General features: G+C 43.2%; 1 protein-coding gene across 1 annotated transcript in view; it reads right to left on the bottom strand.

The window, feature by feature from the left end:
- Positions 1-5,849: 5,849 nt before the first annotated feature.
- The window catches only part of MOCOS (molybdenum cofactor sulfurase), a 58,390-nt gene continuing 42,092 nt past the window's right edge, over positions 5,850-22,147 (bottom strand). Inside the window, exons 12-15 of the mRNA XM_040264874.1 lie at positions 17,980-18,085; positions 13,918-14,056; positions 10,832-10,936; positions 5,850-7,601 (exon numbers count right to left, since the gene is read on the bottom strand). Coding sequence (XP_040120808.1) covers positions 7,449-7,601; positions 10,832-10,936; positions 13,918-14,056; positions 17,980-18,085 — 503 coding nt within the window. The 3' untranslated portion in view covers positions 5,850-7,448. The remainder of the gene's footprint in view (positions 7,602-10,831; positions 10,937-13,917; positions 14,057-17,979; positions 18,086-22,147) is intronic.

Raw genomic sequence — 22,147 nt, 5'->3', positions numbered from 1 at the left:
GAAGGCCAAGTTCTAAACGAGTTCTTTGCCTGTGTGTCCTGGAATGCAGACTTGACCATCTTGGCCTAGAAGTCAACCTGTAACATCAGAGATGAATATTCAGCAATAGTCAACTGCACTTTTGACCCCTCTGGAATTTTCTCACCAAAGAACATCTCCTGGACACTTTAAGTAAATCCCAAACAACAAATGCGTGCTTCAGAGTATAGTATATTTTTGAAACATTCCATATCACACTGGATGATGTATTGGTCTGTCTTTCCCTTCTTGGGGTTGTCTCCATGATTAGGCCTTTGAATGTACATTTGTTTCTTTCATTTCTGTAGCCATGGAAACTGTTCAGCATGTTTTGAATGGACATCTTCCAATAAGAGGAAGGACTCACTGGTTGCCGTTCCCCATCCCATAAGGTGGAGGAGGGGATGAGGTTGCATCTCAGTGGGAAGAATTCAGTACCACCTCCCTCTTCAAGGGTTTCCCTGGTGGTTCTGTTGGTAGAGACCACTTTAATGTGGGAGACACAGGTTCAATCCCTGGGTTGGGAAGATCCCCTGGAGTAGGAAATGGCAACCCACTCCAGTATTCTTGCCTGGAGAATCCCATGGACAGAGGAGCCTAACAGGCTACAGTCCTTGGGGTCACAAAGAGTCAGACATGACTCAGTGACTAAACCACCACCCCTCTTCAAAGAATCAGTCCAAAGCATGTAGAAGGGAACCTCTCTCCCAGCTGTAAGAACCATGAAGGGAACACCCAGAAAGACACTGATGTTGCCTATACTGAGGACATATGAAAAACACAATTTGACTTTCTAAGATGTGGTGTTAGAATTATATTCAAGGGATGTGCCATTGCCCTTGACTTTCACATTCTTTTAGAAGCACATAGGGCTGAAGTTCAGGAGGTGGGAATTAAAGAAAGGACCCAGAACCATAAATACCCAAGAAGCCTGAATAGGAAACCATTGTCACAGAAGCTACAAAATACACTTCTAGCTAAAACCATATATGAGAAATATTGAAATTAGACCCAAAAGACAATTTACACTTAAAAATCAACTGCTTGATTATAAAAACAGTACCAGCTTTAATAAATCCAGTCATTTAACAGATTCTATTGAGCATCTCTTACCTGCCAACCCTGGAAATGCACTGGTGAGCCAGACAGACACAGGCCCTATCCATGTGGAGCTCAACATCTGAAATCATTCCCAAAATTATTGACTGCAAAAAGTGACATGGGTGGGCTCAGAGGTTAAAGCGTCTGCCTCCAATGTGGGAGACCCAGGTTCAATCCCTGGGTTGGGACGATCCCCTGGAGAAGGAAATGGCAACCCACCTCAGTATTCTTGCCTGGAGAATCCCATGGTTGGAGGAGCCTGGTAGGCTACAGTCCACGGGATAGCAAAGAGTCGGACACGACTGAGCGACTTCACTTTCACTTTCACTTGGTCCTGAGAAGATGTTGATGACACGTGTCCAAATTCTTGTAAAACGTGCTTTCTTACTGGGCTCCACTCATATTTGACGGGATGCAAGCATGGCTGGCATGCTGTCTGGGAAGAGTCTGCTCACGCACGAAACTGGCCTGATTGAGGCCATCACGTCAGTTCATCCTTCTCCCATTGGTTAGGGGATGAGGACCAGGCCACATCCATGGTGCAGCGTCACTGGGTCTTCAAAGAGGCTGAATTTTTCACAGATCCTTTAAAGTAATAAAACCTTCTAACATCATTTGCCTCTTTGTTCACTAGCTTCAGAAATGACTGAGTCAGAGACCACGTCTTATCATTAATCCTGCCACCAAATGAGAGGGTGAGCACAAGGCTGCATCTCAACAGCCTCACCAGAGCCGCTCCTCATCTTTCAAAGCCCATGTTATGCTGGGAGCAACACAAAATCCCACAAATCAGGTAAGGAAACCAATTGACTCCTATTCTCAAGAGCTCTGAATAGACCAGTCAGAGAAGCCTGAGACTGACATGTTAAAGAATTGAGCAGTAGGTAAGACCAGCTTTAGGTATATGCTGTAGGCAGGGCTGGGCAAGGGTTTAAGGAAGGAAGTGATGGGACAAATGAACAGCATAGGTGGAAGGTACTAAAGGTCTTGCCAGCACCCTTGGTTCACACATGGACTCCATGCTTCAGAAGGACTTGGCAGGGTGGGGAGGGAGGGTACATACTCACTCTGGGTAGCTCCTGATCACAGGGCAAGATCCATGGCTGGAAATCACAGGAAGCAGAAACAAGCTCAATACGCCAAAGAACTTTTGAGCAACTCAGTGTTTGGGGTAACTTCTTTAGGGAGTGAGCTTCCCATCGCTGGACATATTCAACTGGAGGCAACAGGAGTGTTCATTAGAGGTGGTACAGATGGGATCCTTCAACCTCCAAAGTTCCTCTTTTCACTAGCCTTTGGAGGCTCTGGGTAGGTGAACCAACCCTGTCTGATGGGTTTGTGGTCAGGAGCACAATTGTTCACATAATACAACCGAGTCACTGAGTATGTCTTCAAGCACGCGAGTGATCCTCAGTGCAGCCACTCAAAGTGGGAGTGGAATGGTGGGCAGGGGCAGGAAGCAGCAGGGAGAGGGACAGTGGGCAGGGGCAGGAAGCAGGGGGAACGGGGTTGCTGGCCCGTGACTTTGAGCAACACATCCTGGTCAAACCTCTCCTAAGGAGGGTGGACACAAGTCACACTCAGCCTTGAGCAAAAACCTGCCTCCTCTGTACAGGCAGTGGGGGAGGCCCATTCTCATGTCTGCTAGATCACTGGACACAGACTATCTTCCCCAGTACAAGAAGAGAGCCTAAAGTGTCTTTCTAAAGGCCAAGTAAGAGCATGGTAACCTCCTCCAACTGGAGGAGGTTAAAATATTCCCAGTGAGATTCACTAAAAATGTCAACTGAGTAAGAATGATTATATGTCTAACACAGGATTCCCGGGTGGTGCTAAAGGTAAAGAACCTTGCCTGCCAATGCAGGAGACTTAAGAGATGCGGGTTTGATCCCTGGGTCAAGAAGATCCCCTGGAGGAGGGCATGGGCACCCACACCAGTATTCTTGCCTGGGAAATCCCATGGACAGAGGAGCCTGGCGGGCTGCAGTCCATGTGGTTGCAAAGAGTCGGACACGACTGAGCACACTTTCAATCTATGACAGAGGAGGCAAGATATACGATGGGGAGAGGATAACCTCTTCAATAAGCAGGGTTGGAAAAACCTGGACAGTTACATGCCAAAGAATCAAAATAGGCTATTCTTTCACACCATGCACAAAGATAGATTCAAAATGGATGAAAGACTTAAATGTACGAGGGAAACCATAAAACTTCTAGAAGAAAAATGAGGTGGCACTCAGTTGGACATCACTCTTAGCAATATTTTTAGATATGTCTCCTCAGGGTAAGGGAAGCACAAGCAAAGAGAAATAATGAGACTACATCAAACTGAAAACCTTTCACACAGTGAAGGAAACTATCAACAAACAAAAAGCCATCTACCGAATGGAAGAAGCTATTTGCAAATGGTATATCCAATAAGGGGGTACTATCCGAAGTATGCAGAGAATCATACAGCTCAATATAAATAACAAACAAACAAGAAATCTTGATTTAAAAATGGGCAGAGGACCTGAACAGACATTTTTCCAAAGAAGACACAGATGGCCAATAGGCACATGAAATGATGCTCAGTCCCCCTTGCTGGGATTAGTGCCCTTACAAAGGAGATCTCAGAGAACTTCCTCATTCTTCTCCTAAGTGAGGACACAGGAAGACGTGCCAGCTGTGAACAAGGATGAGGGGCCCAACCAGACACTGAGTCTGCCGACACCTTGATCTTGGGCTCCCAACTTCCAGAACTGAGAAATAAATGTCTGCACCCCCGCCAAAAAAGAGAAAAAGAAAAGATGTTCAAGATCATTAATCATCAGGGAAATGAAATTTAGAACTACAATGAGATGTCCGAATCATCTGTCAGAAGAACTATTATCAAAAAGCAACAAATTACAAGTGCTGATGGGCGTACAAAGAAAAGGCAACGTTTGTGTACTATCAGTGGGAAGGTATTGTGGCTCAGCTGGTAAAGAATCCACCTGCAATATGGGAGACCAGGGTTCAATCCCTGGGTTGGGAAGATCCCTTGGAGAAGGGAACTTCATGGACTGTTTAGTCCATGGGGTCACAAAGAGTCAGACAGAAGCGAGTGACTTTCACTTCACTTAACAGTGGGAAGGTAAACTGGTGCAACCACTATGAAAAACAATATAGACGTTCCTCAAAAAATTAAAAATAGATGACCCAGCAATTCTAATCTTGAGTTTATATCCACGGAAAATTAAATCACTAATTCAAAAAGATATATGCATCGCTGTGTTCATTGTAGCGTTATTTACAACAGCCAAGACATGGAAGTAACCTAAGTGCCCATCAGTAAACAAACAGAAAAAGGAGAGGTGCATATATGCTTCAGAGTATTATTCACACTTAAAAAAGAACAAAATAATGCCATTTGCAGCAACATGGCTGGACCTAGGGATTGTCATACTGAGCAAAGTGAGTCAGACACAGAAAGACAAGTACCATATACTATCGCTTATATATGGAATCTAAAAAATGAATACAAATAAATTTACAAAACAGAAGTAGAGTCATGGACATAGAAAACAAACTCTTGGTCTCTAGGGGATAAGGCGGGGAGGATAAATTGGGAGATTGGACTGACACATACACACTACTATATGTAAAATAGATAACTGCTGCTGCTGCTGCTGCTAAGTCACTTCAGTCGTGTCCAACTCTGTGCAACCCCATAGACAGCAGCCCACTAGGCTCCTCTGTCCCTGAGATTCTCCAGGCAAGAACACTGGAGTGGGTTGCCATTTCCTTCTCCAATGCATGAAAGTGAAAAGTGAAAATGAAGTCGCTAATAAGAACCTATTGTATAAAGCACAGGAAACTCTACTCAAAACTCTGTAAAGGCCTACACGGGAAAAGAATCTTAAAAAAGTGGATATACATATATGTATAACTGACTCACTTTGCTGTACCCCTGAAACTAACACAACATTGTAATTCAACTGTACTCCAATAAAATTTTTTTAAAAAAAGAATGAAATCTTGGCACTTGTGCCAACATGGATGCACCTAGGATATTATGCTAATTGTGAAGTCAATTGGACAGATATAAACAAATACTGTATGAATTCACTTATATGTGGAATCCGAAAAGCAAAACAAATAAGCACACATAACTAAACAAAGTCATGGATACAAAGAAAAAACAGGTAGTTGCCAGAGGGGAGGGGGGCAAGAGAAAGCTGGTGAAGGAAATTAAGAAGCACAAATTTTCAGCTGCAAAATAAATGTCAGGGTTATGAAACAGTGTGGGAAATATAGTCAATTATGTAATATCTTTCTATGGTGACATATCATAACTAGACTTATCCTGATGATCATTTTGAAAAGAACAGAAATATTGAGTCGCTATGCTGCGTACCAGGGACTAACATAATGTTGCAGGTCAATTATACTTCAAAATAAACTCATAGAAAAGGAGATCAAATTTGTGTTTGTGGTTACCAGAGGTGGGATGTGGGTGGGAAAATTGGATAAAAGCAGTCAAAAGATACAAGTTTCCAGTTATAAGATCAGTAAGTCCCAGGGATGTAAGGTACAACATGATTAATATAATTAACATTGTTTCATATTATATAGGAAAGTTGTTAAAAGAGCAGATCCTAAGAGTGCTCATCACAAGGAAAAATTGTATTGGTTTCCATTTCTTTAACTTTATTGGGTTAGCTGAAAATGTCCTTCAGTGTTTTAAGTAAAAATAAAAGACATATTTTCATTTTTAGCACTGACTTTATTGAACAATGCATTCACCGTTTTGTTCCACTACCTTGCGCCATTTTTCAGGCAACTTCATAATTCCATCTTCCCAAAACTTTCTATCTTTTTGAGCAAAGAACTGTTCCAGGTGCCTTTTACAGTCTTCCAAGGAATGGAAACTTTTTCCATTAAGAGAATAAATGGAAGTCCAAAGTGGCAATGTCTGGTGAACACAGCATATGAATCAGAACTTCCCAGCCAAGCTGTGACAGCTTTTGCCTGGTCATCAAAGAAGCCTGAGGTCTTGCATTATCCTGATGGAAGATTATGCATTTTCTGTTGACTAATTCCAGATGCTATACATTGAGGGCTGCTTTCAGTTGGTCTAATTAGGAGCAGTCCTTGTTGGAATCAATTGTTTGGTTTTCCAGAAGGAGCTCACGACAGAAAACTCCCAGTCCCACCATATACACAACATCACCTTCTTTGGAAGACCGGACTTTGGTGTGGTTGGTGGTGGTTCATTTCACTTGTCCCATGATCTCTTCTGGTCTACATCATTGTATGGTATCTACTTTTCATGGCCTGTCACAATTTGTTTTCCAAACAGAACATTTTTCTTTACATTTCAGTAGAGAATCGCATGTGGAAATACCATCAAGGTTTGTTTCACCTAACTTATGTGGAATTGAAACATCAAAGCAATTAACATAACAATCGGTGCAAATAATTTTCAACACTTGGTTTGAGTATTTTGAGTTTGTCAGCTATGTGCCGTGTGGTGTAACAGTGCTTGTTCTCAGTTAATGTCTCAATTTGATCACCATCAACGTCAACTGGTCTACCTGACTGTGGCCTATTGTCCAGTGAGAAATCTCCAGCATGAAACTTTGCACACCGCTTTTCACACATTCCATCCATCACAGCACCTTCCCCACACACTGCACACATCTTTTTCTGCATTTCAGTTGCATTTTTACCTTTCTTGAAATAATAAAGCATGTTATGCCAAGAATGTTGCTTTTCTTCATCTTTAATATTAAAACAGCAATAAAAAAATTCACTAATTTTGATTTTTTTAATGCATGCTGATATGACAGCAGTCACAATATTTTAATCTAATAAAATTGTTTCAAATGAAGCTAGACAACTAAGCTCTACTAGCGCCATCTTATGGAAAAAATGAACAAAACTTTTGGCCAGCCCAATACATCTATATAAGACGGTGCACTGAACTTGGGACATCGTAGGTGGCACAGTAGTAAAGAACCGGCCTGCCAATGTGCAAGAGACCCAGGTTCAAATCTCTAGGTTGGGAAGATCCCCTGGAGAAGGAAATGGCAACCCACTCCAGTATTCTTGCCTGGAGAATCCATGGACAGAGGAGCCTGGCAGGCTATGGTCCATGGGGTCACAAAGAATCGGATATGACTGAGTAACTAAACACACACACACTGAACATATGTGCTAATCATTTCAGGATGTATGTAAGTCAAATCATTGTGCTGTACATCTTAAACTTACATAGTGCTGTATGTCAATTATATCTCCATAAAACTGGAAGAAAAAAAAGAATGAAGAGGGTAAAAGAGAAATTTTAATATTCTAAAAAAAATTTAGGAGATAGCATCCTGATATTTCTCGGTAGCAGGTATATCATGATGTTCTATGTTTTCTTTCAGCAGAGGGAGCACCTGAGATCCTACGGAGAGGTAACATGGAGAAGATAAATCCAAAGACGTATGCATCAGGTACACTCCAAATTTCACCTGTGAACCAAACAGCAACAACAACAAGACAGGTTATTTAAGCAGTTAAAATAATTTTGCAAATGATAACATTCCACTAAAATTAAATCAGGTCTTTAAAGAGAGGTCCTGAGACTTGATATGTCCTGTCCGTCATGTAGTAGAAGTAGCGAGAAACAGGGAGAATCCTGGACTTCCCTGGTGGTCCAGTGATAAAGAATCCACCTGCCAATGCAGGGGACATGGGTCCCATCCCTGGTCCAGGAGGCTTCCAGGTGCTGCCGGGCAACTAAGCCCATGCGCCACAACCACTGAGCCCGTACTCTGCAACAAGGGAAGGCACTGCAAGGAGAAGCCTGTGTGCCTTACTAGAGAGTAGCCCCCACGTGCAGCAGCAAAGACCCAGCACAGCCAAAAATAAAAATAAATAAAATTTAAAAAAAAACAAAACAGGGAGAATCCTAATAGCCCATGACACCACAGATTCTCATTCCAAAGAGTTTTTTCCTAATAGTCTTCCACACCTTTTTATTGATCGATCTTTTATTCTTTCTTCCTTCCTGTATCCCCTGAGTTTCCCACAAGAGGGCTTTCTCCTGCTCTCGGCTTCTAACCCACTGTCAGGCTGATTTCTGCTCTGTCCCCTGATGCAAAAGCCATTTTGTGAAAATATGGGCAAAACTCTGCATTTTCTATAAGAACGTGTGATATGCACTAGTTAGAATGTGTGATATGCAACAGTTAGAACTGGACATGGAACAACAGACTGGTTCCAAATAGGAAAAGGAGTACGTGAAGGCTGTATATTGTCACCTGCTTATTTAACTTATATGCAAAGTACATCATGAGAAACGCTGGGCTAGAAGAAGCACAAGCTGGAATCAAGATTGCCAGGAGAAATATCAATAACCTCAGATATGCAGATGACACCACCCTTATGGCAGAAAGTGAAGAGGAACTAAAGAGCCTCTTGATGAAAGTGAAAGAGGAGAATGAAAAAGTTGGCTTAAATCTCAACATTCAGAAAACTAAGATTATGGCATCTGGTCCCATCACTTCATGGCACAGTGGAAACAGTGTCAGACTTTATTTTCTGGGCTCCAAAATCACTGCAGATGGTGACTGCAGCCATGAAAATAAAAGACGCTTACTCCTTGGAAGAAAAGTTATGACCAACCTAGATAGTATATTCAAAAGCAGAGACATTACTTTGCCAACAAAGGTCCGTCTAGTCAAGGCTATGGTTTTTCCAGTGGTCATGTATGGATGTGAGAGTTGGACTGTGAAGAAAGCTGAGCACCAAAGAATTGATGCTTTTGAACTGTGGTGTTGGAGAAGACTCTTGAGAGTCCCTTGGACTGTAAGGAGATCCAACCAGTCCATTCTGAAGGAGATCAGCCCTGGGATTTCTTTGGAAGGAATGATGCTAGAGCTGAAACTCCAATACTTGGCCACCTCATGTGAAGAGTTGACTCACTGGAAAAGACTCTGATGCTGGGAGGGATTGGGGGCAGGAGGAGAAGGGGACAACAGAGGATGAGACGGCTGGATGGCATCACGGACTCGATGGGAGTTGGTGATGGACAGGGAGGCCTGGCGTGCTGTGATTCATGGGGTCGCAAAGAGTCAGACACAACTGAGCGACTGAACTGAACTGATATGCACTAAGTTCTCTAAATTCTCCGGAATAAAGATGGAAGGTCCAAAATGAAGAGTTGTGTGAGTTACTCAAGGTTTGCCATCAGTGTGAGTGAGCCAGTAGAGTTGCTCCAAAGAGTGAGCAACCCTTTGGAATATGAGACGTGCTCTTAGGTCTGTTCATTCCTGGGATTATAGCAGTCGGCCACCACCAGGCTCCAGGCTAGGGACTGGAACCAAATCAATTCCTTAGTATTTGTGTACATGTCGGTGAGGAGTACATGCGAGTTCTCTGTACTTTCTTTGCAATTTTTCTATAAATCTAAATTTATTCCAAAATTTGAGAGAATAAAAGACTTGCGCACAAGAATTATCATGACACTGAGAAATACCATTTCCATGTCTAATAGCATTTGTGCCCACCCATCCCCTCTCCTAACAACCTGTGTGGGGCAGACTCAAGGTCCCCATGCCCCCAGCTGACATGGCCGTCTCCACCTGTGCAGAGAGACACACCGGTGTTAACACTCAAGTGCAACAGCTCTGCAGACCACACCCATCCACATCTGAAAGGAAAGTTTTGTCGATCAATGAATGTGAAACAAAAACTGGCTTTGGAAAAACACAAGGAACAATGCAGACATTTTACCATCACTTAACTTGCCAGGCTGTTACTGGAAAGAGAGGAAAAACTTGCCTTATTTCTGTTAATTTTCAAGAATTGCTCCATGCAGCCTGACTGCTTACTTGGCTTCCTGGAATACTTTGCAAACAGAAAGTCCTGACAGAAAGTGCGAGCCCGGAACTAAATGAGTCTTACTAATGAATAATCTGTTAGAAAGTCAGCTTCTATCATCTGAATTCCACAACAATAACACTTAGTCATTTCAGCCTCAAGAATATGACTTACAAACTTATTATAGTGAAATTTATTGAATCTTTCTGTGCAGCTATCCTGTTCACTCTAAGGCATTTTTTTCTTCATGAGATTTCTGTGGCAAAGAAAATAAAATGACAGAATTACTTTAGTTACTATTTCTTTCCCACCCCCCGCCCCTCACTGCCTTGGCCACACCACATGGCATGCAGGATCTTAGTAGCGTGACCAGGAATTGAACAAGTGCCCTCTGCAGTGGAAGTGCAGGGTCTTAACCAGGACCACCAGGAAGTCCCTTTCTTTTCTTTTTTTTTTAAAGTATTTCTTATCTATACTCCTTATCTCTTCAATAAGATTTGAAAGCATAAAAAATACATGTAATTTTTAAAAAGTGAGACCTAGAGGGGTGGGATGGGGTGGAGGGTGGAAAGGAGAGTCCCGACGGAGAGAACATATGTATACTTATGACTGATTCATGCTGTTGTACGGCAGAGACCAACACAACATTATAAAGCAATTATCCTCCAATTAAAAAAACAATGTTTTTAAAAAGTGAGGAAATGAAAAGAAAAATAAGATCATGTCACAGACAAAGTCTGCACCTTGACGGTAGCCTATCAGCCTTAGAATGTTCTCCCACTTCTAAAAATTACTCAGCATTATTAAGGATTAGTTTCAGTGCAGACAACGCATCAGGATCTTAAGATGGGGTGTCGTATTCAGCAATCATGCTTGCCTTTCTCTCTCGCCTCTCAGAAAGCTTTTGGAAAACGTCTTGGTTTCGTTGTCCAGTTTGCTGATCGATGCAAATCATCTGACATCTGTGACAAGGTCCCAGAACCTGGGCGGTGAGAAGGGAGAAGACAGTGTTGTCACAAAGCTGGCCCAACTGTCCCACTCTGCAGGGAGGAATCCGGGTCCAAGAGGAATGGGTGTAAGCAGCCAACTGCAGACTCAGAGAGAAACGCTCCAGCTGCAAGGAGCCAAGAGTGCCACCTCTTCCCCACGCTCGCTAGGGAATCACCCACATGTGTTTGCCAGCTGACAGACCCCTGCAGCAGGGTTTTGTAGAAAAACAAAAGCGTGGCTGTGACTCGCAGGTGGTTATCGGGGTGTGGGGCTTCCTCCAGGGAGCAAAGCACTGATTGCAGGACATACTGGGAGGAGATGGCCAGCCACACACCCTGTGCTGCTGTGATGGCCACAGACCACTTGAGACTTGGGCAAGTAGCTCACGCAACCACAGGTGCCCCTGTGAAACACTGCAGTTTGCACCAAGACCTGGCATTCCTGTGCGTGATGCACTCAGCTCTTCTCCTTTGAGGCCAAGTGCATGGTTTTTCATGCTTTGCTTGATCAATAATATTGCCACAAAGGTCTTAATTCACACAACTCTCTCATGTTTGAATCTTTTAGGCTAAATCTCTCAAAATGAGGTTATAAAGTCAATACGTATAAAGCTCTTATGACTTGATACCCAGTGAGAAACTGCTTTCCAAAAGAGATGTGCTGGATCTTTTTGCATTGTAACTGCTTCTGCACTGAGTATTACCACCCAGAAACATCTCTTAAGCATTTACTTTAAAATTTTGTTATAATTGAAGTATAGTTGATTTATGATGTTTCAGGTATACAGCAAAGTCATCTGAAAAAAAATAACCCATTACAGTTTATAAGATACTGAGTATAGTTCCCTGTGCTATCCAGTAGGTCCTGGTTGTTTATCTTTTTTATATATGTCAGTGTGTATCCATTAATCCCAGGTTCCTCATTTAGCATTTACTTTTTGAAAGACACAGTATTAACTATAGCTTATATTTTTTAACACCTGCATAGGACAACATTGTATGGATGTAACCTAATTTATTCAACCTCCCTCTTATGGATATTTAGGATATTCTCCAATTTTTATACTTATAAAGTATTGCAATAAGTAATTTTGTAGTATATCTTCACCTATTTGTAAGAGTATTTTTTTGTGGGATATACTTCTACAAGTAAATTTATTGGGTCAAAGGGCATGTATATTTTGACTTTCATTAATTGATGTTTATTAAGTATCATGACCTAACGAAAGCAAAGCATCTGAGAGAGGTGTTTTAAAGTCTTTCTTATACTCATGTCCCCATGTATCTTACAGCTTACCTGTTACAAAGTAAGTTTCTGACAGTGATCCTAGTCTAGTTGTAGTTCCTTCTCTTTCCTTTTCTTTCTTCTCTTCCTTTCTTTCTCCCTCTCTCTCCATCTATCATATATTGAGTGTTTACCCTGGCCCAGGCAGGATATGTCAGAGCGGGTGCTTTTACAGCATGGCAAGGACACAGCAATAGAAAATGAAGAGAAGGAAGTCAGGATGGAGGGATGAGGGGGACGGCAGGAAGGCTGGCGCAGAGAGAGGCCTGCGGGAGAGAAAAGAGATGGCTTTTCCAAGGGGGAGCAGCTTCCAGCGTAAGAGGAAGTTTGGAGAGGTAAATGGACAGGAAAGCTCTTTGGGGCATTCGTGTGCGTGCATCTGTGTGTGTGTGTGCGCCATGCAGTTTATCGCACCTGCAGGGCTTCCCAGGTGGCACTCGTGGTAAAGCACCCACCTGCCAATGCAGGAGACATAAGGACGTGGGTTCCATCCCTGGGTTGGGAAGATCCCCTGGAGGAGGGCATGGCAACCCACTCCAGGATTCTTGCCTGGAGAATCCCGTGGACAGAGGAGCCTGGCGGGCTACAGTCTACAGGGTCGCAGAGACACGACTGAGCAACTGACCACGCACAGCACACACACCACCTGCAGAACTCTGAAACCTGCCATTAGAGATTAAATTACTGCTTCCTTCTTTCCTGGAAGTTAGAGTGCTGCTCTGCGCAGAGGACCCATCCTTCTGTCCCCAGCTCTTCCTTGGCTGTCCCGGCCATTCATTTTGTCAGCAACCGTGGCACACTGACTCTGGGTCAGGACTGTTCTAGGCCCTAGGTGGATGGTGGGGAATAAATAGACTTGGTCCCACTCTCCTACACTCTGAGGAAATAAACGGACACTGTGCGGAGCATGACCCCACGGTGGGTCAGGAACAGCCTTCCCAAGGAGGTAACATCTGAGCTAGACCTGAAGGAGCTGCAGAAGTGCGCCAGGCAGAGGGGACAGCAAGAGCAAGGTGCTGAGGCAGGCATCTTGGCTTGTTGAGGGGATGGAGAGAAGGTCCACAGGACAGGCAGAGGAGGAGGGGGTGCCGACCTTAGGGAGATGGGAGCGGCCACGGGGCTCAGGGCTCGGGGCTCGGGGGCCTTATCCACTCTCATGAGGAATGTAGATGTCAGCTGAAGACTTTGCGTTAGGGGACCCCAAAGCCTTGGGAGGCAGGACAACTTGGTGCCTCATCCTTTGACTGCAAGCTCCTCCCTGGCTTCCAGTGAGGCCAGAAGCAAGAGCGGGAGGAGAAGTACAGCTGCCCTGGGCGCTGAAGGACCATGAAGCATCTGGACGTCCTCCAGGAGCTCCAGACAGCAAGTTTCAAGAGGAGGAAGTTCTCACTGACACAAGCATTCCTAGACATAGCTAGTCTAGATATAGCGACGAGGTCTGTACCTCCATCACCTGTACAATCTCTCTTCTTCATGTGAAACTGCCCCCCCCCCTTGAAGGAAGGATGGATGGATCATTCCAAAGGGTGGCCCAGGATGATGTCACATACCCCCCTGCTGAGGTTTTGTGGGTAAGAGTCAACCCCAAGGGTGGGATTCCCTTCTACCGGCTACTATCCCAGCCAAGGGTTGAGGTCAATCCCCACTGACAACCCTTAAGGAAAGATAATAGGACTTCTCGGAACTTACCTGGAAACGCAAGGAACCAACTGAAATTTCATCCCATTTCTCTTCTTCAAAAGCCCTTGTTCCGTTGGTAATAATATTGGCACGGAAACGTGAGATGAGATTGTTCATTGGGAATAATTCTTCTTTGCCATTCTCACGACTGGGTAAGACACACCAGAAAGAGAAAAGGTGGGGAGGCATGGATAATTACACTATTGTAGTAAGTCAACACTCCTGCCATTCAATGCCTGAGTTCATCAGCTATACTGTGGCCTGAGGTTTAGATGATCAGAAGAAGCTTTTATCTTGAGTGCAAGGCTAAAAGACACACCACTGTGGTCAGACCTCCAGGATCTCCCCTAGAATATGGTCCCACCTCCAATGAAGAAGCTCACAAGAGGCAGTGTAATGAGTGAGTCAGTCCTTGCTGATGTGATGAAGAACTTTGGTAAACCCAGTGAACAGGGAGGGGTCAAGTGGATAAACCTGTGAGAAAATACCAGTTCTACAAGGTGAGTCAGGACAGGGCATTTAAAGAATGTCAACAGCCTTAATTATCAAGGACTTAAAAAGTACCAAGAGCTCACACTCTTTTTAGATATTTTTGGATATTAGACCATCATAAAGCTAGATAGAGTATATACATGGGAGGTTTTAATATGTATTTTCTACAGAGAACAGGTTGCTGGTTACCAGAGGTGAGAGGTGGGTAGAATGGGTGAAGGGGGTCGAAAGGTACAAACTTCCAGTTATAAACAAGTCATAGGGGTATAATGTACAGTATGGCAACTATAGTTAATAATGGTGCATTGTCTAAAAAAATACTGTATAGCATATTTAAAAGGTGCTAAGAGAATAAAATTTAAAAGTACTCATCACAAGAAAAAATTTTTGCAGCTATGTGTGGTGACGGATGTTAACTAGAATTATTGTGACCATTTCTCACTATATACAAATATGGGATCGTGTGGTACACCTGAAACTAATATAATGTTGCCTGTCAACTGCACCTCAATTAAAAAACTTTATTTCCTAACTTCCATCCTGTTTGCAGTTTTAACTAGGTGTATATTATTTATGTAATTTTCCTGTTTAAAATTTTTGTTTACTACTACAAATGAATGAATGAAGGTCCCTCAGTTGTGTCCAACTCTTTGCGACCCCATGGACTATACAGTCCATGGAATTCTCCAGGCCAGAATACCAGAGTGGGTAGCCTTTCCCTTCTCCAGAGGCACCATGAAAAGGCTATCTGTACCTCCATGCATCCCATCCCCTAAGGTAAAAAAGCACTGAAAAAGCATCTGAAAACTTCAGTAGACAAGCACACAGTATAAGCCCTTAAATTGAGTTCAACCCTTTTGGCACCAGGGACTGGCGGTGTGGAAGACAATTTTTTCCTGGATGAGGGTTGATGGGGGGGTTTCGGGATGATTCAAGGGCATTACATGTATCATGTGCTTTATTTCTATTATTATTAAGTCAGCTCCACCTCAGATCATCAGGCATTAGACCCCGGAGGTTGGGGACCCCTGTTCTAGAGTGAAAGAAGCCATTCTAGGGATGTCCACGGGGTTGTCTGAGAGGGGGCGTGAGGAAGAGGCCTGGGGCACTAGAAATGTTCACTGCTTGATCAAGGCGGTGGCTCCATGGGTATACAGACATCTGTAAACATTCCCTGAACTATGTACTTATGATTTTTGCCCTTCATTGCACATTAATAAAAAAAAACTTTTAAGTTTCAGGGGAAATCTTTGAGCATACTGGAACCTTCCCTGGAGATAGAACTGAAAGGCTCTGGGAGAGAGAAAGGGGTCCGTGTCTGTATCCCAATTCCCTCCAAAGAGTGGACAGCCAGAGGAAGCCAGGGACCACAATAACCAAGTCCAGCTTTGCACTATGTGCAATTCCCAGGACCAGTGACAACCACAGGGTCCCTATGGGAAAGGAGAGGGTTAGCAAGTCCCAGTCCTGATATCCTTTGATTCTGGATTTACCCTCCAGGTGATAAGCTCTCCCCTGTGCTTTATGAAAGGGAAAGTTTTATGTCTAAAAGCTATCAGCATCAGTATGTATACAAGAGCATCCATCAAATTCGAAAACAGAACCAGGGATGCTCACCACGTATTAACCACAGGCTGTTTCTCTTATCTTTGATCACCTGTCCTTCCTACCCCCCACCACTTGTCAGCTTTTCACTAAACCAGCTGACAGGAACCAGAGCTGCATCAAGCCACCTCTTCTTCCACATGAAAAATTCCAAAAAAACACAAACCTGATCCCTCCAGGGCTCTAGGCACCTAAGAAAGAGGGTCCCTCAGTGCTTGGAAGACTCAGTGAACACCCAGGGACCACGCATCATGTTTCTGCCCCAAAACAGGGCAGGATGGACCTCAGCAAGGGAACCCCATTGTCTGTTTTTGCCGATGACAATAAATAGGAATTGGGAAGCCCTCGTGACGCATTGGTAAAGAATCCACCTGCCAATGCAGGAGACACAAGAGTCTCAGGTTTGATCCCTGGGTCAGGAAGATCCCCTGGAGTAGGAAATAGCAACCCACTCCTGTAGGGAACAAGGTATAAGGAAGGTTGAGAAGTGCTTGCAAACGAGACTCTCAACCAGGGCTGAACATTCTTGCAAATGAGATGTTCAGTCAAGAATCCTCTGTTTGTTCCCGTGGGAAAAGAACATTTCTTGCACACAAGGATGTTTCTCTGATTCCTCAAAAGGAACAGACCCAGGGACAAAACGGATTCTAAGTTGATAAAGAAGTTCCCCAAAACAAAGTCTTAGCTGCAGTAAATAAGTCAAGGTAAAGGTTATCTCGCCCTGCACCTGCGCACTGTATAGTCTCTGAATCATAGTGCTTGGCAACTTGTCCTGTAGGTTGTTGTGCAAGGGATATAAAATAAAGCAGCTGTAAGAAGCAAGTGTTAAAATATAAAGATTCAAACCACTCTGCAGTGTTGGTGTTTCATTCCGTTGCCAGCACACTCCAGTATTCTTGCCTGAAAAATTCCACAGACATAGGAGCCTGGTGGGCTATAGTCCATAGGGGTCGCAAAGAGTTGGACACGACTGAGCAACTGAGCACACACAGAAACAGGAATTACTACAAAAGTCCACCTTTGTTGTTCTTATTAAGCTACATATGTACACACTTGTGTGTGTGCACACAGGTGCCAAGGACCACATGGCACGTGGTAGTCACAGGAGCCTGGCTCAGGACACAGACAGGTGTGGACGAATGAGCCGTCTGTCTCTTACATAATAGCTTACATAATAACTTTTTTTTTTTTCCCAATGATCTGATTACCTCGGGATTTCAATTTCCTCTAAAAACCAATGAGGGGGCTTGAAGCACCCAAGCCCCTTTCTGGAGCTGACCTTTCCAGAGTCCTTGGGAGATCTCTGGGTGGGAGTGAGCGGGCAAGGGCGCTGGTTCTGTCTGATGATACAGATGACATCTGCAGTTATAACTTGAAAAGCATGACTGCTATTTTCACTCAAAATAACTGTGGAAGGAGGGCAAGGCTCCTAGGGGCCAGGGAACAGTGTGGGGGCGGGGCAAAACAGCTGTGTCAACTTGCTGACAATTCCATTAAAGCAAGTGTTAAGAACTGAAATGATCACACAATGAGAGTTGGTATTCTCCACTAAGCATCTTGAGGGCATCAAGAAGGACACTGGAAGATAAAGAACCCTCTAAAAGATTAAGGTAAACTGGCCTAAAAAGTTTTGTGACTTCTCTGGATCTTGGTTTCTTAATGAAGGGTCTGGACTCAAGATTCTCAGAATTTTTCTCCCCAGGCAGGTGACTGGCTCACTTCCAGGGGCAAGTGGTTACACCTGTTTGCTATTCCCAAAGTGTTAGTCACTCAGTCACGTCCAACTCTTTGTGACCTTATGGACTGTAGCCTGCCAGGCTTCTCTGTACATGGAATTCTCCAGGCAAGAATACTGGAGTGGGTAGAGCCATTCCCTTCTCCAGGGGATCTTCCCAACCCAGGGATCAAATCTGGGTCTCCTGCATTGCCGGCATTCTTTCCCAAGGTACATAGCAAATAGTAAAGGAATCTTACCTTGTGCTTAATTGCTGCTGAAGTTCCAAAATACTGGATCTGTTTATCAGCAGATATTGTGCCTCATTCACCAGAGAAAGGGTGGCTGTCATATGAGCAGACTGATCTAAAAAAGGATGGAGTATTTAAAAGAAGGGCTGCTGGACAGAGAAACAAGCTAAGTGTCCACTGATGGGTAAATAGATGAGGAAACTGTGGTGTACATGCACAATGGGATATTATTCAGCCATTAAAAATGAAATCTTGCCATTTGCAATGACGTGGAAAGACCTTGAGGGCATTATGCTAAACGAAATAAGTCAGACAGAGAAAGATAAGTTCTGTATGATCTCACTTACAGGTGGAATCTAAAACAAACAAACAAACAAACAAACAAAAAACCACCAAAAAATGAGCAAACAAAACAAATTCATAGAGCAGATTGGTGGTTGCCAAAGACAGGGGGTGGGATGGGCGATATGGGTGAAGGGGATCAAAAGGTACAAACATCCAAGCACAAAATATATAAGTCTTGGAAGGGTAATGTATACTGTGGCGGCGGCTGCTGCTGCTGCTAAGTCACTTCAGTCATGTCCGACTCTGCGTGACCCCATAGACGGCAGCCCACCAGGCTCCCCCGTCCCTGGGATTCTCCAGGCAAGAACACTGGAGTGAGTTGCCATTTCCTTCTCCAATGCATGAAAGTGAAAAATGAAAATGACGTCGCTCAGTCATGTCCGACTTCCAGCGACCCTATGGACTGCAGCCCACCAGGCTCCTCCGTCCATGGGATTTTCCAGACAAGAGTACTGGAGTGGGGTGCCATTACCTTCTCCAGTATACTGTGGCAATTATAGTTAATAAAACTGTATTGCCTATTTGAAAGCTGCTAGGAGAGTAAATCTTAGAAGTTGTCATCAAAAGAAAAAAAAATGTATGTATGGTGACTGATGTTACCTAGACTTGTATAATCACTTTGCAATACATACAAATATCAAATTATTATGGCATACATCTGCAACTAATATAATGTTGTATATCAATAATACTAAATTCAAAAATTTAAATCAAATTTTAAAAGAAGAGTTGCTTTCTTGGAATGCAAATGAATTGTACTTCTATCGACTTGCATTTTTAAATAATACAGATTCTTTCTACAAGGGAAAAATTGGTGCCTGTGGGAATAATAAAAATGTTCTAAGCATAATTCAAACAGGAAGAAAATTAGCTCCTAGAAGATTCTGTTACTAATCTAGAAAAAAAAAATAAAATGCTGATGTTAAATTGTTTCAGCAAAAGAGAGTTGAAAGTAACATTTTGAGAAGAGATGGAGCTGTGGGGAAGTAGGGGGGCTCTTCCCCAAGAAAGAAGAAGGACCTTGATGTGGATCCTGGGCCCAGGAAGATCTGAATCCAGTCAGGGAATCTAGTCAAGGAAAAGCTGGGTTTTGCCCTTGGCAAAGCTTGTAATATTGACTTTGTTGTTGTTCAGTCGCTAAGTTGCATCCAACTCTTTGTGACCCCAAGGACTATAGCCTACCAGGCTCCTCTGTCCCTGGGATTCTCCAGGAAAGAATACTGAAGTGGGTTGCCATCTCATTCTCCAGGAGACCTCCCTGGACCAGGGATCAAACCCGCGTTCGCTGCATTGGCAGGTGGATTCTTTACCACTGAACCACTAGGAAAGCCCAATATTGACTTTAGATATATATAAATAAGACAAGTTTTTAAACTACAGAAATTTTTTTTAAAAAAAATAGGAGTGGAAGACTAATAGATGGAGAAATATACCATGCTCATGGATCGGAAGAATCAATATAGTGAAAATGAGTATATTACCCAAAGCAATTTACAAATTCAATGCAATCCCTATCAAGATACTGGCGATATTTTTCACAGAACTAGAACAAATAATTTCAAGATTTGTATGGAAATACAAAAAACCACGAATAGCCAAAGCAATCTTGAGAAAGAAGAATGGAACTGGAGGAATCAATTTGCCTGACTTCAGGCTCTACTACAAAGCCACAGTCATCAAGACAGTATGGTATTGGCACAAAGACAGACATATAGATCAATGGAACAAAATAGAAAGCCCAGAGATAAATCCACATACATATGGACACCTTATCTTTGACAAAGGAGGCAAGAATATACAATGGAGTAAAGACAATCTCTTTAACAAGTGGTGCTGGGAAAACTGGTCAACCACTTGTAAAAGAATGAAACTAGATCACTTTCTAACACCGCACACAAAGATAAACTCAAAATGGATTAAAGATCTAAATGTAAGACCAGAAACTATAAAACTCTTAGAGGAGAACATAGGCAAAACACTCTCCGACATAAACCACAGCAGGATCCTCTATGATCCACCTCCCAGAATTCTGGAAATAAAAGCAAAAATAAACAAATGGGATCTAATTAAAATTAAAGGCTTCTGCACAACAAAGGAAAACATAAGCAAAGTGAAAAGACAGCCTTCCGAATGGGAGAAAATAATAGCAAATGAAGCAACTGACAAACAACTAATCTCAAAAATATACAAGCAACTCCTGCAGCTCAATTCCAGAAAAATAAACGACCCAATCAAAAAATGGGCCAAAGAACTAAATAGACATTTCTCCAAAGAAGACATACGGATGGCCAACAAACACATGAAAAGATGCTCAACATCACTCATTATTAGAGAAATGCAAATCAAAACCACAATGAGGTACCACTTCACACCAGTCAGAATGTCTGCGATCCAAAAATCTGCAAGCAATAAATGCTGGAGAGGATGTGGAGAGAAGGGAACCCTCCTACACTGTTGGTGGGAATGCAAACTAGTACAGCCACTATGGAGAACAGTGTGGAGATTCCTTAAAAAATTGCAAATAGAATTGCCTTATGACCCAGCAATCCCACTGTTGGGCATACACACAGAGGAAACCAGAATTGAAAGAGACACATGTACCCCAATGTTCATTGCAGCACTGTTTATAATAGCCAGGACATGGAAACAACCTAGATGTCCATCAGCAGATGAATGGATAAGAAAGCTGTGGTACATATACACAATGGAGTATTACTCAGCCATTAAAAAGAATACATTTGAATCAGTTCTGATGAGATGGATGAAACTGGAGCCGATTATACAGAGTGAAGTGAGCCAGAAAGAAAAACACCAATACAGTATACTAACACATATATATGGAATTTAGGAAGATGGCAATGATGACCCTGTATGCAGGACAGCAAAAAAGACACAGATGTGTATAGCGGACTTTTGGACTCAGAGGGAGAGGGAGAGGGTGTGATGATTTGGGAGAATGGCATTGAAACATGTATAATATCATGTAAGAATCGAAATGCCAGTCTATGTCTGATGCAGGATATGACACGCTTGGGGCTGACGCGCAGAGATGACCCAGAGAGATGTTGTGGGGAGGGGGGTGGGAGGGGGGCTCATGTTTGGGAACGCATGTACACCTGTGGTGGATTCATGAAAAAAAAAAAAAAGGAGTGGAAGAAAATATCAAAGTCATGCAGAACTGCCTCAACCTGTCACCGCTTTGATCAGCCACTTGTTGGGTGTGCCATAGCTGTCGTTATAGATGTTGATATGAAAGGGTTGCCTGGACCAAAACCCAGAGAGCTGTTTCAGATTCAGGCCTGTGGACGCCAGAATACCCAAGAATGGATAGTGCTAAGAGAATCGCTTACAGGTTCTCTACCTCCATGGCTTCTTCACTAGAACAGCTCATCAGAGCAGCGAGGTGCCCACAAAAGGCCCTTATCACCCTTCACTGGGAAAGACCGCATCTTTCCTGTGGCATATTAGCCCTCAGGCTAAAAATCTCCTGGGTGGAAAACAAAAGCCCCATTCACAGCCCTGGAGTCTAAGAAAATAAAAGTCCCTCAAGTATGGGTGAATGATTCTCCTGTAGGTCAGATGACTTCCAATTCTTTGCTAACCACAAAACTGCCGGAACTAATTAAGCTGTCAAGTGACAGATGATTAAAGCCATCCTGATGTTAGATCCCTGTGCCTCAGAAGAAAGGTTTGAGTGACAGCCCGCTAACCAAACTCCGTCATCCCCAACTCTTTATTGACTTAAATAAGATTCTTCAGAAAAGAACCAACGCCCAGCACCAGCTATTCTGATCATAGATGATAGCTGTTCATGGACACAGGAATTAATCAT

This window comes from Oryx dammah, unplaced genomic scaffold (assembly GCF_014754425.2).
Source record: "Oryx dammah isolate SB20612 unplaced genomic scaffold, SCBI_Odam_1.1 HiC_scaffold_22, whole genome shotgun sequence".
Classification (NCBI taxonomy): Eukaryota; Metazoa; Chordata; class Mammalia; order Artiodactyla; family Bovidae; genus Oryx; species Oryx dammah.
The sequence above is the reverse complement of the archived record's forward strand: the minus strand, read 5'-3'. Positions and strand labels throughout refer to the sequence as shown.